The following is a 14,797-nucleotide window of genomic DNA, read 5'->3' as shown; positions in this document are numbered from 1 at the left end:
TGCTTCTGCTGTCCGCATCGGGTCTTGGCTGTCATTCACGGAGCGGATGTCACGCACAGCATCCGCTCGTGTGAAACAGCCCTAAGGCCTCATGCACACGACCGTTGTTTTGGTCCACATCCGAGCCACCGTTTTTGCGGCTCGGGTGCGGACTTATTCACTTCAATGGGGCTGCAAAAGATGCGGACAGCACTCCGTGTGCTGTCCGCATCCGTTGCACTGTTCCGCGGCCTCGCAAAAAAACTATAGCATGTCCTATTCTTGTCGGTTTTGCGGACAAGAATAGGCATTTCTACAATGGGCCGCCCGTTTCGTTCCGCAAATTGCGGAAGGCACACAGGCGGCTTCCGTTTTTTGCAGATCCGCAGTTTGCGGACCGCAAAAAATGGCACGGTCATGTGCATGTAGCCTAACATGGTGCTTTCCGATTACATAGCATTTACTGATGACAGATCCCCGTTAAAATGAACTGGAGAAAAACCTATTCACAATGGGCAAAAAAGTAGATAAGGGCATGTCCGCACCAACACTTACTTGCCCTATATAAATAAAATCCATGGATTGAGCAATCATGCTTAGGCCTCTTTCACACGACTGTTTTTTTTTTCCATTTACGGGCCGTTTTTTGTGTTCCGTATACAGTCCGTATACGAAACCATTCATTTCAATAGTTCCGGAAAAAAAAACTGAATGTACTCCGTATGCATTCCGTTTCCGTATTTACATTTTTCCGTTCCGTTGAAAGATAGAACATGTCCAATTATTACCCGCAAATAATGTTCTGTGGCTCCATTCAAGTCAAAGGGTCCGCAAACAAAAACGGAACACATACGGAAATGCATCCGTATGTCTTTCGTATCCGTTTAGTTTTTGAGGAAACATCTATTGAAAATGTTATGCCCAGCCTAATAAGTAATTACTGTATACTGTATATGCCATACGGAAAAACGGAACAGAAACGGAAACACTACAGAAACAAAAAACTGGAAAAAACGGATCCGTGAAAAACAGACCGCAAAACACTGAAAAAGCCATATGGTCATGTGAAAGACCCCCCAAATAGTCCCAAAAAATAAACACTAGCGTGGACATGCCCTTAATTGCAAATTCAGCACAGCTTCGTCAGAACTAGTTGTAGGAGTGAAACTTTAATGGGAAGTCGAAAAACCCTATGGCTTTATAATTTTTTAACCATATATTTTTTCTTTACATGTTGTTTTTAAAGCCAGTGCAAGTCTCTATGATACCTAATATATAATATACATAGGCACAAAATGTCAATCAGTAGCCTTCCTTGTCAAAATCTAAATAATACAAAATACATTTTACCTCTAAGAATGAATTCCTATATCTTGTTGGCTGCAAAACAACTTTTTCTCCCTTAACGCTACCATATGAGTATATTCACCAGGGCAGATGTGCGGCATACTTCTGAATGGGGTTGTTTCTGCAGCCTGGGCATGAATTATAGCTAGCTCCTGTCAGATGAATAGGGACAGTTGCAGAATTGTCTTATCTGCTACATATGAACATACCATACACTACATCTATGTTGCCAAAAATTGAGAAATCTCTTACGATTTAAAATAGTGTCGCAAGTGAACCTGCAGTCCTATGTAAATAAAATAGTAGATAAAAAAAGCAGATAAAAAGTATGTATTATTGCAAGAGTTTCAAATACAAATATAGCTCTGCTACATCAATGCCACTAGCAATTATTTAACAGGATTGTCATTTTAAATTCATAACAATAATCCAGTATATCAACCTTTCAATTCTCACTGATGCATCAAAAGACACAGCGTGACGCTGCTTGTAACACCGAGGACGAACATTCATGCCGTCTGTTACACAGAATAAACCGTAGGTATGCGCCACCATACCAGTACCGTGGGGCAAATAACATTTCATAAATAGATTGCAGGAAAAATAATATTTTCTCATTTGGGTGTAGTCATTTTTGGAGGTAGTCCCCCAATCACCCAGAAAAGGTGATCTTACAAAGAGTCCGAATGGATATATAGATTCAGATCCCAGCCACCCGTAGGTTTGAATGAGAGACTAAATTACCAATTTTTATAACTTTTTTTTTTCTCTTGCTTTTGCTTCAGTCCAAACAGAATGATATCCCCTTTACTGGTCAACGATGGCGGGAAGCATCAGATTCATGTCACTGACATACATCTTGTCATTTTTGACACAGAAGTTTTTGCGACATGTTTGTCCTATTATGGAGGAATTGATTTTGCAGGGATAAATGCAGCCTTAGGGCTTGTTCACACGAACGCATGTGTTCCGTTTCCGTATTGCGGATCCGCAATACAAGGACATCGTTCCGTGTGAATTCCACATCACAGATGCAGACCCATTCACTTCAATGGTTCCGCAAATCCACAGATGCAGAACGGAAACAGGGAACGGAACGCTACGGAAGCACTACGAAGTGCTTCCATGGGGTTCCGTTCCGTACTTTCATTCCGCAAAAAGATAGAACTTGCTCTACCTTTTTGCGGAACGGAAGGATGCAGATCCATTCAAGTTGAATGGGTCTGGATCCTTCCCGGAGCCTGCACGAACGTTCTCCGTGCATTGGGGACTGCAAATTGCGGTGCCCAATGCACGGAACGAACACATACGTTCGTGTGAACAAGCCCTTATGAAATTAGGGCTTACTGTTGCGCAGGTTTTTGTCTAATAAGCATGGGGGTATAGGAATTTACAAGAATTTGGGTCTTATTGGATCCCTGAACTATGTAGATCCGTTTTAATGTACCTACCTTTGAGGGAAGGAGACCTCAGTTGGGCCTCTGTGGAGGCAGCGCATTATTATTGTGCCTATTTTCCACATCCACATTCCCTAACAGACAGGTAACCGGCACTAGGATGGTATGTGGACTTGCTGCGCACTTGAGCACAGCCGGCGCATGCGCGGGACGCCTCGCAATCGAGGTGTCATCCTCTTTAACGAGGGAGGAGCGCAGCGTTCCACAGGAGCATTGGCGATGCTCTCCATAGGTGAGGAGCGCTGCGTTCCAAGGGCAGCGCCAGCGGTGCGCTCCATTTGCCGGAAGGTAGCCGGGCACACAACGTTCGTGTGCAAGAGGCCTTAATGCCATCCCTGTATGCCGACAATATATTGTGTGATAAATTAGATAATCTATATAAATATAATATAATATATACCACAGCATATAAATAATGAAGGATTTACTATGCAATGAGAGTTCACCTTTGAAAGCAGCTTAGTGAATGCCGTGGCAGGCTTATCTATAGATGGAACCGTAGGAGGGTATAGATATGCCATACTTTAAAGGACTACCCAACTAGAGTCCCCTCTCCCTCATTTACAGGTACATTTACTTTCATAGTAGAGCAAACTTGATGTAGTCCACCTAGAATCCCGAACATAGGTGGACATCTTTGCTCTATACATAGATGTAACAGAACTCACCACATTCAGATATCAGGACACAGAGCTGCAGGCTACGGTTAGAGACACACCATGGTGGAGAGGATGCAGGTCAAGAGAATTAAATGAGAAAGTCAGCTCTGCTACATCGGTACTGTACTTTTTTGAAATGCACAGACACCATTAATTCTGATAGGAATGATGAAAAACTTTTTTTTAGAACTAAAAAGAATTGAATTGTTATTTATAAAAATATTTGTATTTATACATTTTTTAATTTGCATATTTTGTAGCCATTTCATCTTTAATAGGAAGCCTTTTGTCAGATCCTAAGAACACAGTCCGTGCCCGTGGTGTCACTGCAGGGGTTACATTTCTGAGGTTCCTAATCAGCTGTTTAGTACTGTATACCTTCTTCCGCAGACAAAGGTGAAGAGCACGTACCTACTGCACCACCGCCATGCATAAAATATAGCACATAAATTATAAACTACATTTTCTCATTAAAACTTAGTCTCACGTTATTTTCTTCAGTGCGTACCCAGAGATGACCTTTACCTGCTGCCAGTGAAGACCTGGCATAAGGTACATTATACGCATATGGCACTGATGTTCAATTTCTTCTCTTCAAATTAATTATGATTCTAACAATGTTCCAAGTGAAGGGAAGCCCCATCAGGCATATAGAGATTAAACTTCATTTTTTCAAATACCAAACCAAACCATATTACCTTAAAATGTCCTTGCACGCCAGCAAAGTAAAACATTAAAGCAACAGTGCCTCCCAAATAAGAAGACGTCCTCTGCAGTCATTTTAATATTTATAATAATGACAGATTTAATGCCAGGTAACTGATAAAAAAAAGATGAAATGGCAGCTCTGCGGTATATGCTTGAAAACAGTCCTCCCTTTTATCTTTAATATTTAGGTCGGAAAAATATATAAGGGAGATTTCATTTATCTTAGAGTGACAGAGATAAAAAGCAGAAATTATACAAAAAGCCATGATAATAAATAAATGGCTATATAGTGGTCGAAGGAACATGGAAAGTAGGCATATGGATATATACTGTAGGTAGATAGATAATTAGAGATAGATATTAGATAGACAGACAGATAGATAGATAATATATTGATAGATAGATAGAGATAGATATACAAAGAGATCGACAGAGAGTGAGAGATAGAGAGAGATAGCTAGATAGACATGCAGACAGACAGAAAGATAGATAGACAGATAGATATGACATAGATAGATATAGATAGATATATCTATGCATCTAATATCTATCTGTCTAATTATCTATCTCCTATCTATCTATCTATCTATCTATTCATATATCTATCTATCTAGCGGCGAGCGAGCGAGGCAGAGAGCGAGCGAGCGAGCGAGCGAGCGAGCGGCGAGCGAGCGAGCGAGGCAGAGAGAGCGAGCGAGCGGCGAGCGAGCGAGCGAGCGAGCGAGCGAGAGCGCGCGCGCGAGAGCGAGCGACAGAGAGCGAGCGAGCGAGGAGAGCGAGCGAGCTAGCGAGCGAGCGAGCGAGCTAGGAGCGAGCGAGATCGAGCTATCGAGCGAGCTAGCGAGAGCGCTCGCGCGATCGAGCGAGCGAAGCGAATCATATCTAGCGATCTGAGCGATCTATCTCTCTCTCTCTCTCTCTCTCTCTCTCTCATCTATCTATCTAGCTATCTATCTATCTATTCATCTATCATCTATATCTATTCATATCATTCATCTATCTATCTATCTATCTATCTCATATCTATCTATCTATCTATTCATATATCTATCTATCTATCTATATATCTATCAATAAAGCTTTATTGGCAGGTCTAAATTATACATTAGTATTGCCAAAGCATGTGGGAAATAGGGGGTTGAGGACTGGGGACACACCCGGGGTCGGTGTAAAGGAGTCCGTGGCGTATCATGACAGGGGGAGGGCGGGTGCGGACACACCCCGGGTCAGGGTATCGGAGTCCATGGCATATCAGGCTCCTCTCAGTCTGTGGCAGGCACTGATATATTGTGCTGCTGTGTCCACTGTGTTCTATTCCTCTCCCAGCAGGATGGACAGATTCACTTCCTCCTCATGGAGCTGAAGTCTGGGAATAGATCAGACAGTCTGCTAAAGTGGATGTCCCTCACTGCTGAGTATTTGGGACAGTATATCAGAAAGTGGACCTCATTCTCCACCACCTCCAGGTGGCACTGCTGGCACAGTTTGCTCTATCTATCTATCTATCTATCTATCTATCTATCCATCTCATAGCTATACTACTACTTGCTCCTTGCCAAGGCAGACTGGTGGTAGTTTATGTTATGTTCATCAGCTTTGAGGGACTGGGAATTAGAGGATGAGTTAATGTGGAGTCTCCTCGTTAATTGTTGTGCACCAAGTTGGGGAGATGACATTTATAACTTGCATTCCTTTTAGAAAAGAGAACGGATGAGATAATTATGTACGACAGTAGAGGATTATCATACCAAGAAAGCAGCAAGACTCCTTTGGGGTGAGTCCCAATCAAAGCAACTGTTAATGTAGTAGGCTGCATTGATGAGCACCATGACACAACGCTTCATGCGGATGAAGTTCCTCAGCAGTAACTGTGAGAAAGATGAAAAGATGAAAATATTATCAGGACAATTAAGTCTCAGAGTGACCTGGAAGGTTGACAGCTACTTCTAGACAGTCACACTTAAAAGATGGCTTGCAAAGGGAGATCTTGAAAAGGTTCAACACAGGGATCAGCTTAAATCAATAGAGAAGAAAATAACTAAGCTCAAATTACAGTGTGTGCCCTGGATGAGGGGTAACATCCAATGAACTGTTTATGGCATAAATTAGACAAAGCTAACGAGGGGAAAACATCATTATTTTGCAGCTGGAAGTGATGCTAACTGATCACGGAATCAGAGTTGGTTACAAGACAAGGAGACACGACATGTAGGCCAATAGATGGGGAATTGCATTCCATAGAACTTGAAGACCAAAAGTGCCGCAATACAAAGAGGGACAATGGTTTCTGCCTCTAGTGGCCGGACCTATGCAGATCATTATTTATGGTACAGAGCCGTTCATTGGAACTCAGAAAGACCTGTTGCAGACTTGTCTTTCCTCATTGGTGGCTGATATGGAAACTATGGAGAGAGGTGGGATGGAAGGAAGGAACCAAAAATAAAGAAAAATAGGCATAACAATTAATCATGGGGCTCCAAAGCAGAAGTAAAAAAGGACCCAACTCCATCATGATCACCTTCAGTGGAGAGCTTAGAACATGAAAAGCCTCCAATATTTTTTTTTTTACTGTTGACCTATCCTCAGGGTGGGTCATCAGTATCTGATCATTGGACCCACCGACTGATCAGCTGTTTGAGAAGGCACCAGCACTCCTGTGAGCGACACGGCCTCCTCTCAGCTCACCAAGCACAGTGTCGTACATTGTATAGCGTCTGTGTTTGGTATCGTAGCTCAGCCCCATTCACTTGAATGGTACTGAGCTGTTCCTAGGCCAATGAACATGTCATCACTCGGCCTAGGAAAAGCAGAGAGAAGGCCGCGGCGCGTACAGGAGTGCCCCTGCCTCAAAACAACTGATCGGCCTGGGTCCAGGGTGTCGGACCCCAACTGATTAGATAGTGATTACCAATCCGGAGGATAGGTCATCAGTAAAAAATCTTAGAAAACCCTTTTCACACACAGGAATAATGCACAGTGTTCGCAGTGCACTGGTAATGCACACAGTGATGTCACAGCATAGAGGTAATAGACACGGTAATGTCACAGTAAAAGGATAATTAATTCAATAAGGTAACATTGCAGGTATAATACGCATGATGATGTCAAAGTGCAAGCATAATGCACAAAGTCTCAGAATAAGAATAATGCACACAGTTATGTCAGAGTGAAAGGACAATGCACACAATAGCATGCCACAAGAAAAAGGCATACCAAATTGTCACCATACATATGGTGACATCACAGCACAGGAACAAAACACATAGTGATGTCACAGTGCAGATACAATAATGTCACAGTACAGGGACAGCACAAAAAGCAAAGCTGCTGTACAGGGATAAGACTCTCATTCATTTCAATGGGAGTTACAAGAACAGCTGAGCAAGTGTGCCTGCTGGGAGTTGTAGTTTCACAGCAGAAGGTTGCTGACCACTGTGGTACTGTATATCAAAAGCAATAGGTGCACTCCTCCTTTTTAGATAGCGAGCAGAGCATAATAGTAGTGGATATTACTAGATGTTTAGCTGGCTGCTGAGTGTTGGTGTGCAGGAATAGGTTTAGTTATAGCATCTTCTAGAGCTCAGGTAGGCTACGATGAAAATAGTGTAAATTACCAAAAAAAAGTGAAATAGAACATTTTCATACTTGCCCGTTGCAGTCAGGGTAGAGCTGTTACACCCTAACCTGTCTTAAAAAGTTTATACCTTTAATTAGATTGCTTACTGAGGGCCACAAAAGTTTTCCCAAATCTTCCCCAGTAAGTTTCCTTTATTGTAAGTATTAGAACTGCCATCTACTGGCTATATTCAGTACTACAACACAAAAACAGTTTTCTGGTTGGCAACCAGTGTATGTTTTTCACTCTTGTTTCATTAACCCATAATTTTCTTAACTAAAGCTGATGCTATTGATGCATGTATTGTTAATCTGAACACATGTGAATTCACTAAAATAAGTAATTTTAAAATTCTTACATTTGGTAATCCATTCCATTTACTTTTTTTTACTGAAGTATTAGGTATTGTACATGGACCCCGCCCAGCATTAGTTATGGTTAATGCTTTCAGATTAAATGTAAATACTGTGCAGCTTTTAATACACTTATATTGACAGTTGTTTGCTGTCAGCGAATGGAAACCAACTCAAGACACTGCACTGTGCCTGTGTCAATTTGATGTACGTGTGTCCGTGGCCGTATTGCAATACACGGCACCGACCCATGTGCACTCCGCATCACGGATGAGGACCCATTTACTTGAATAGGTCCGCAATCATGGAGATGCGGAATGGAAGCATGGATTGATTTATGATGGTATGTAACCCTTAGGCTGGTTTCACACGGGCGTTGAAGGTGCGTTGTGGGAAAAAATGCGGGTGCGCTGCGGGAACATACGCAATTTTTCCCCGCGAGTGCAAAGCGTTTTAATGCGTTTTGCACGCACGTGAGAAAAATCAGCATGTTTGGTACCCAGACCCGAACCTGGACTTCTTCACAGAAGTTCAGGTTTGGGTTAGGTGTTCTGTAGATTTTATTATTTTCCCTTATAACAAGGTTATAAGGGAAAATAATAGCATTCTGAATACAGAATGCTTAGTAAAATAGTTATGGAGGGGTTAAAAAAATAAAAATACAAATTTAACTCACCTTAATCCACTTGTTCGCACAGCCCGGCTTCTCTTCTGTCTTCTTCTTTGAGGAAAAGGACCTGTGGTGACGTCACTGCGCTCATCACATGGTCATCACATGATCCATCACCATGCATCATGTGATGAGCGCAGTGACGTCACCACAGGTCTTTTTCCTCCTGGACAGCATAGAAGACAGAAGAGAAGCCGGGCTGCGCGAACAAGTGGATGAGGTGAGTTAAATTACTATTATTATTTTTTTACCCCTCCATCCCAATTTTACTAAGCATTCTGTATTAAGAATGCAATTATTTTCCCTTATAACCATCCCGATCATCTCCTAGCAACCATGCGTGAAAATCGCACCGCATACACACTTGCTTGCGATTTTCACGCAGCCCCATTGACTTTTATGGGGCCTGCGTTGTGTGAAAATCACCGCTCATGTGCACAGCCCCATAGAAATCAATGGGTCCGTATTCAGTGCGGGTGCAATGCGTTCACTTCATGCATTGCACCCGCGCAGAAATCTCGCCCGTGTGAAAGGGGCCTTAGAGTTCTGGAATGTATTGGAATGCTGTCAGTATTATCCAATACATGCCAGACCTCTAAGGCCCCTTTCACACGGGCGAGTATTCCGCGCGGGTGCGATGCGTGAGTTGAACGTATTGCACCCGCACTGAATCCGGACCCATTCATTTCTATGGGGCTGTTCACATCACTTATGCGTTGCGTGAAAATTGCAGCATGTTCTATATTCTGCGTTTTTCACGTAACGCAGCCCCCATAGAAATGAATGGGGTTGCGTGAAAATCGCAAGCATCCGCAAGCAAGTGCGGATGCGGTGCGATTTTCACGCATGGGTTCTAGGTGACAGTCTATTCACTGTATTATTTTCCCTTATGACATGGTTATAAGGGAAATAATAGCATTCTGAATACAGAATGCATAGTATAATAGTGCTGGAAGGGTTAAAAAAATAAAAAAGTGAACTCACCTTATCCTCTTGATCGCGTAGTTCCCGGTCTCTTCTTTACTAGCTGTGGGCTAAAGGACCTGTGGTGATGTCAGATCACATGCTCCATCACCACGGTGATGGACCATGTGATTGGAGCATGTGATCTGACATCACCACAGGTCATTTAGCCCACAGCTAGTAAAGAAGAGACCGGGAACTACGCGATCAAGAGGATAAGGTGAGTTGTATTCAGAATGCTATTATTTTCCTTATAACCATGTTATAAGGGAAAATAATACAATCTTCAGAACATCAATCCCAAGCCCGAACTTCTGTGAAGAAGTTCGGGTTTTGGTACCAAACATGCGCGATTTTTCTCACGCGAGTGCAAAACGCATTACAATGTTTTGCACTCGCGCGGAAAAATCGTGCATTTTCCCACAACGCACCCGCCTCTTATCCGGGCAAAAAACATGACGCCCGTGTGAAAGAGGTCTAAGGGTCACATAGCATCATAAATCAATATAATGCTATGCGACCCCGGCAGTGCTGGAAGTTCAGGACTGTGTCTTATAGGGCTCATGCACATGACCGTGCCGTTTTTTGCGGAACGGAACAGAAGGCCCATTATAGAAATGCCTATTCGTGTCCGCAAAATGGATAAGATAATTTTTGCGGGCCACGAAATGGAGCAACGGATGCAGACAGCACACAAAGTGCTGTCCGCATCTTTTGCGGACCCATTAAAATGAATGGTTCCATATACGGAATTAAAATACGGCCCGTATACGGAACGCAAAAAAATTTTGTGTGCATGATCCTATACTCTCGCTGTAAGTCCGCAGTATGCAACTCGCTCGTCAGAAAGGCCAAAATCAGCTGGCGCTGGAAGCTGGACCTGTGGTGATCGCTGCCAGGTATCAAACAGGTGGTGTCTGTGATAAGAAAACCCCTTGAGGACATGTTTAGACGTAGGAGTTTGGGTGCAGATTTCAGCACAGAAAACAGGGCAGAATCTGAGTGGAAACCACTTCCCATTGTTTTCAATGGGAGGCCACACCGCACTTGATGTGGCCGAGGGTTTTTGCTGCACGGTTCTGAAGACTGCACAAGAATGTACAGATCCAATCTTGGCGCGGTCACTCTGTGGACCCCTTGCAAAGTCACAGCCAGAGTCTGCTCACTGTTTAAATCCATCAGCGCCATACATTGTATAGTGGCAGTGCTTGGTATTGCAGCTCTGCCCCAATCGCTTGAATGGGGCTCAGCTGCCACTAGGCCATGCGATGTACGGGGATGTCACTGGCCTAGAAACAGGTTGCAGCGCTCAAGGCCTCTTCTAACAGCTAATCAGGGAGGGTCCCGGGTGTCGCACCCCCGCAGATCTGATACTGATGACCTATCCTGAGGATAAGTCATAAATATCTTTTCCTGGATAACCCCATTAATGTTTGGCTGAGACAATTTGAAGTTTACCTGGAAGGTCTACACTTGACACTGATTTCCTTCCAGCTAGGAAAGAGGAATGCTCCACGTGCAAACTGATGTAAGGAAATACGCTGCGACACAATTCATGAATATCTATATATGTAGTTCTACATCATCTACAACACTCATTTACTCCTGTAGATCAGTGGTGTTTTAACTTTGGACATTGCAGGTTTTCCTCTTAATATTCAGTAATAACTAATATATATATTATTTTTTTTACCAAATCTTATTAACTCCTCAACATAATTGACTTCTGCTTCCAATTTTCTAGTCTATTCAGGGTAGGAGGAACATGGCATAAATTGATTTGCAAAAGATTGCTGTCCATCACGTTCTCAGCGGGTGCAAACCATGGAACACCTTGCTCCGGGCTGATTTGCAAAGTTGCTTCCTTCCACCCTGTTGGCTCTCTTAATTGCCAGGGTTCAAGGACAGGAATGAGTGAGATGTGACAGTTCTGGGACAAATGCAAATCCTTTTATAACCCCTTGTGTGCCACAACGTCAAGGGCCATTCTAATAGTGCAAAATGATTGGAGAGCTCCTAATGTTCAGACTACCAACTATCTGCAACATTTCTGTACAGCGCTGTTGGGTACACGGTGAAATGGAAGAAAAAAAACACAGTATAATTTAAAATGAATGGTAACCATGTTGTAAGAAGTGCATTTAATGTGTAATACCTGTTAGGCTGGGTTCACAAGGGCATCAGGTTTAGGCTCAGGGTGCATTGCGGCAAACCTGCGCGATTTCAGTCAGTTTTGACTGCGATTGCGTTCCGTTGTTCCGTTTTTATCACGCGGGTGCAATGCATTTTGCACGCGCGTGATAAAAAACTGAATGTGATACCCAGACCCGAACTTCTTCACTGAAGTTCAGGATTGGGTTCAAGGATGTGTATATGTAATTATTTTCTCTTATAACATGCTTATAAGGGAAAATAATAGCATTCTTTAATACAGAATGCTTAGTAGAAGGTCAATTGAGGGTTAAAAAATAAATTAACTCACCTCCTCCGAATGATTGCGTAGCTGCCGGTCTCCTGTTCTTTCTTCAGGACCTGTCAAAGGACCTGTGGTGACGTCACTGAGCTCATCACATGGTCCATCACTGAGCTCATCACATGGTCCATGTGACGTCACCACAGGTCCTTTAGCCAGCAGCTCATGATTAAAGAAGTAAGAAGAGATCGTCAACTACGCGATCAATTGGAGGAGGTGAGTTAATTTTATTAATTTTTTTTAACCCTCAATTGACCTTCTACTAAGCATTCTGTATTAAAGAATGCTATTATTTTCCCTTATAACCATGTTATAAGGGAAAATAATACAGTGAATAGACTTTTATCTTAGCAACCATGCGTGAAAATTGCACCGCATCCACACTTGCTTGCGGATGCTTGCGATTTTCACGCAGCCTCATTTACTTCTATGGGGCCTGCGTTGCGTGAAAAACGCAACATTTAGAACATGCTGCAATTTTCACGCATTGCACAAGTGATGCGTGAAAATCACGACTCATGTGCACAGCCCTATAGAAATAATTGGGTCCGGATTCAGTGCGGGTGCAATGCGTTCACCTCACGCATTGCACCCGCACAGAAAACTCGCCCGTGTGAAAGGGGCCTTACTGTCCATATATTCCCTTATAGTTAAAATAAAGTGCCTAAAACATAGCCCATAGCTGTTTAATCATGGATCTCTCAATGTTGGTATAGAGGCTATATATCACAGGCATATGAAGGACAACTATGGGCTGCCTAATATTATCTGTATTAGGGGTAGGAGCTATATGTTGCAATGGATACTTCCAATGAAACCGCTAGTATCATCCGCAATATTTGCAGCACTTTTCATTCATTTATAATAACCCTATGTAATTCCATTCTACTGAAACCCACAAACCCAAGTGGAACAGAAATGTAGCCTAGTTGTGCTAAACCACAAAGCAAACGTTAAAGAGAATCTGTCACCATGAAAATGCAGCGACCCGGAGGAGACAAGGATGGGAGGAGTGGTAGTGCTTTTAACATAAAATCATAACATTAAACTTTTAACAAACAAATAGCCTTTAGCGCTGAGTCACTGCACAATCTGCTTTTTAAAGAGCAGGAGGAGCTGAGCAGATAGATATATAGTTAGGGCTCATGCACACGACCGTTGTCGGACAGTGCCCGTATTGCGGCCCATTCACGGAGTTCTTCCTTGGTTTTCTGTTCGAGCCTCCACACCGTATGGACCATCAGATGAGGATCGCAGACCCAATTCAGACCCTACAGTTGGTGCCCGTGCATTGTGGACAAATGTGCATGAGCCCTAACACTGGATACAAAGACCTGTTCTTAATAAATGTCTTCTGTATGTGCATATTCTCCTGTAAAATGTATGCCTGCATGCAATGCTGAAGAAACAGTCCAGTATCCACTGTCAGTAATAACAGGGGACAGTGTGGGGTAATTGCTATGTGGGGACAGTGTGGGGTAATTTCTATGTGGGGACAGTGTGGGGTAATTGCTATGTGGGGACAGTGTGGGGTAATTTCTATGTGGGGACAGTGTGGGGTAATTTCTATGTGGGGACAGTGTGGGGTAATTTCTATGTGGGGACAGTGTGGGGTAATTTCTATGTGGGGACAGTGTGGAGTAATTTCTATGTGGGGACAGTGTGGGGTAATTTCTATGTGGGGACAGTGTGGGGTAATTTCTATGTGGGGACAGAGTGGGGTAATTGCTATGTGGGGACAGTGTGGGGTAATTTCTATGTGGGGACAGTGTGGGGTAATTTCTATGTGGGGACAGAGTGGGGTAATTGCTATGTGGGGACAGTGTGGGGTAATTTCTATGTGGGGACAGTGTGGGGTAATTTCTATGTGGGGACAGAGTGGGGTAATTGCTATGTGGGGACAGTGTGGGGTAATTTCTATGTGGGGACAGTGTGGGGTAATTTCTATGTGGGGACAGAGTGGGGTAATTGCTATGTGGGGACAGTGTGGGGTAATTTCTATGTGGGGACAGTGTGGGGTAATTTCTATGTGGGGACAGTGTGGGGTAATTGCTATGTGGGGACAGTGTGGGGTAATTGCTATGTGGGGACAGTGTGGGGTAATTTCTATGTGGGGACAGTGTGGGGTAATTGCTATGTGGGGACAGTGTGGGGTAATTGCTATGTGGGGACAGTGTGGGGTAATTGCTATGTGGGGACAGTGTGGGGTAATTGCTATGTGGGGACAAATTACTATGTGGGGGAAACTATTGTGTGGGGGCAGTGTGGGGAAATTGCCATGTGGGGCAGTGTGGTGGAAATTACTATGTGCGGGCAGTGTGGTGGAAATTACTATGTGGGGCAGTGTGGTGGAAATTACTATGTGGGGGCAGTGTGGTGGAAATTGCCATGTGGGGCAGTGTGGTGGAAATTACTATGTGGGGGCAGTGTGGGGAAAAATACTATGTGGGGCAGTGTGGTGGAAATTACTATGTGGGGGCAGTGTGGGGAAAAATACTATGTGGGGCAGTGTGGTGGAAATTACTATGTGGGGGCAGTGTGGGGAAAATTACTATGTAGAGGAAATTACTGT

The 14,797-nt window shown here is 43.4% G+C and overlaps 1 protein-coding gene across 2 annotated transcripts in view; it reads right to left on the bottom strand.

Moving 5' to 3' along the window:
* Nucleotides 1-14,797, bottom strand: part of MCTP1 (multiple C2 and transmembrane domain containing 1) — a 1,090,031-nt gene that overhangs the window by 304,572 nt on the left and 770,662 nt on the right. For both annotated transcript variants that reach the window (XM_044276001.1, XM_044276002.1), the window contains exon 16: nucleotides 5,899-6,018. In XM_044276001.1, the coding sequence (XP_044131936.1) occupies nucleotides 5,899-6,018 (120 nt within the window). The remainder of the gene's footprint in view (nucleotides 1-5,898; nucleotides 6,019-14,797) is intronic.

The sequence above is a fragment of the Bufo gargarizans genome, chromosome 1 (genome assembly GCF_014858855.1).
Source record: "Bufo gargarizans isolate SCDJY-AF-19 chromosome 1, ASM1485885v1, whole genome shotgun sequence".
In the NCBI taxonomy this organism is placed as follows: Eukaryota; Metazoa; Chordata; class Amphibia; order Anura; family Bufonidae; genus Bufo; species Bufo gargarizans.
Note: the sequence above shows the minus strand (reverse complement) of the source record. Positions and strands in the feature narration are given on the sequence as shown.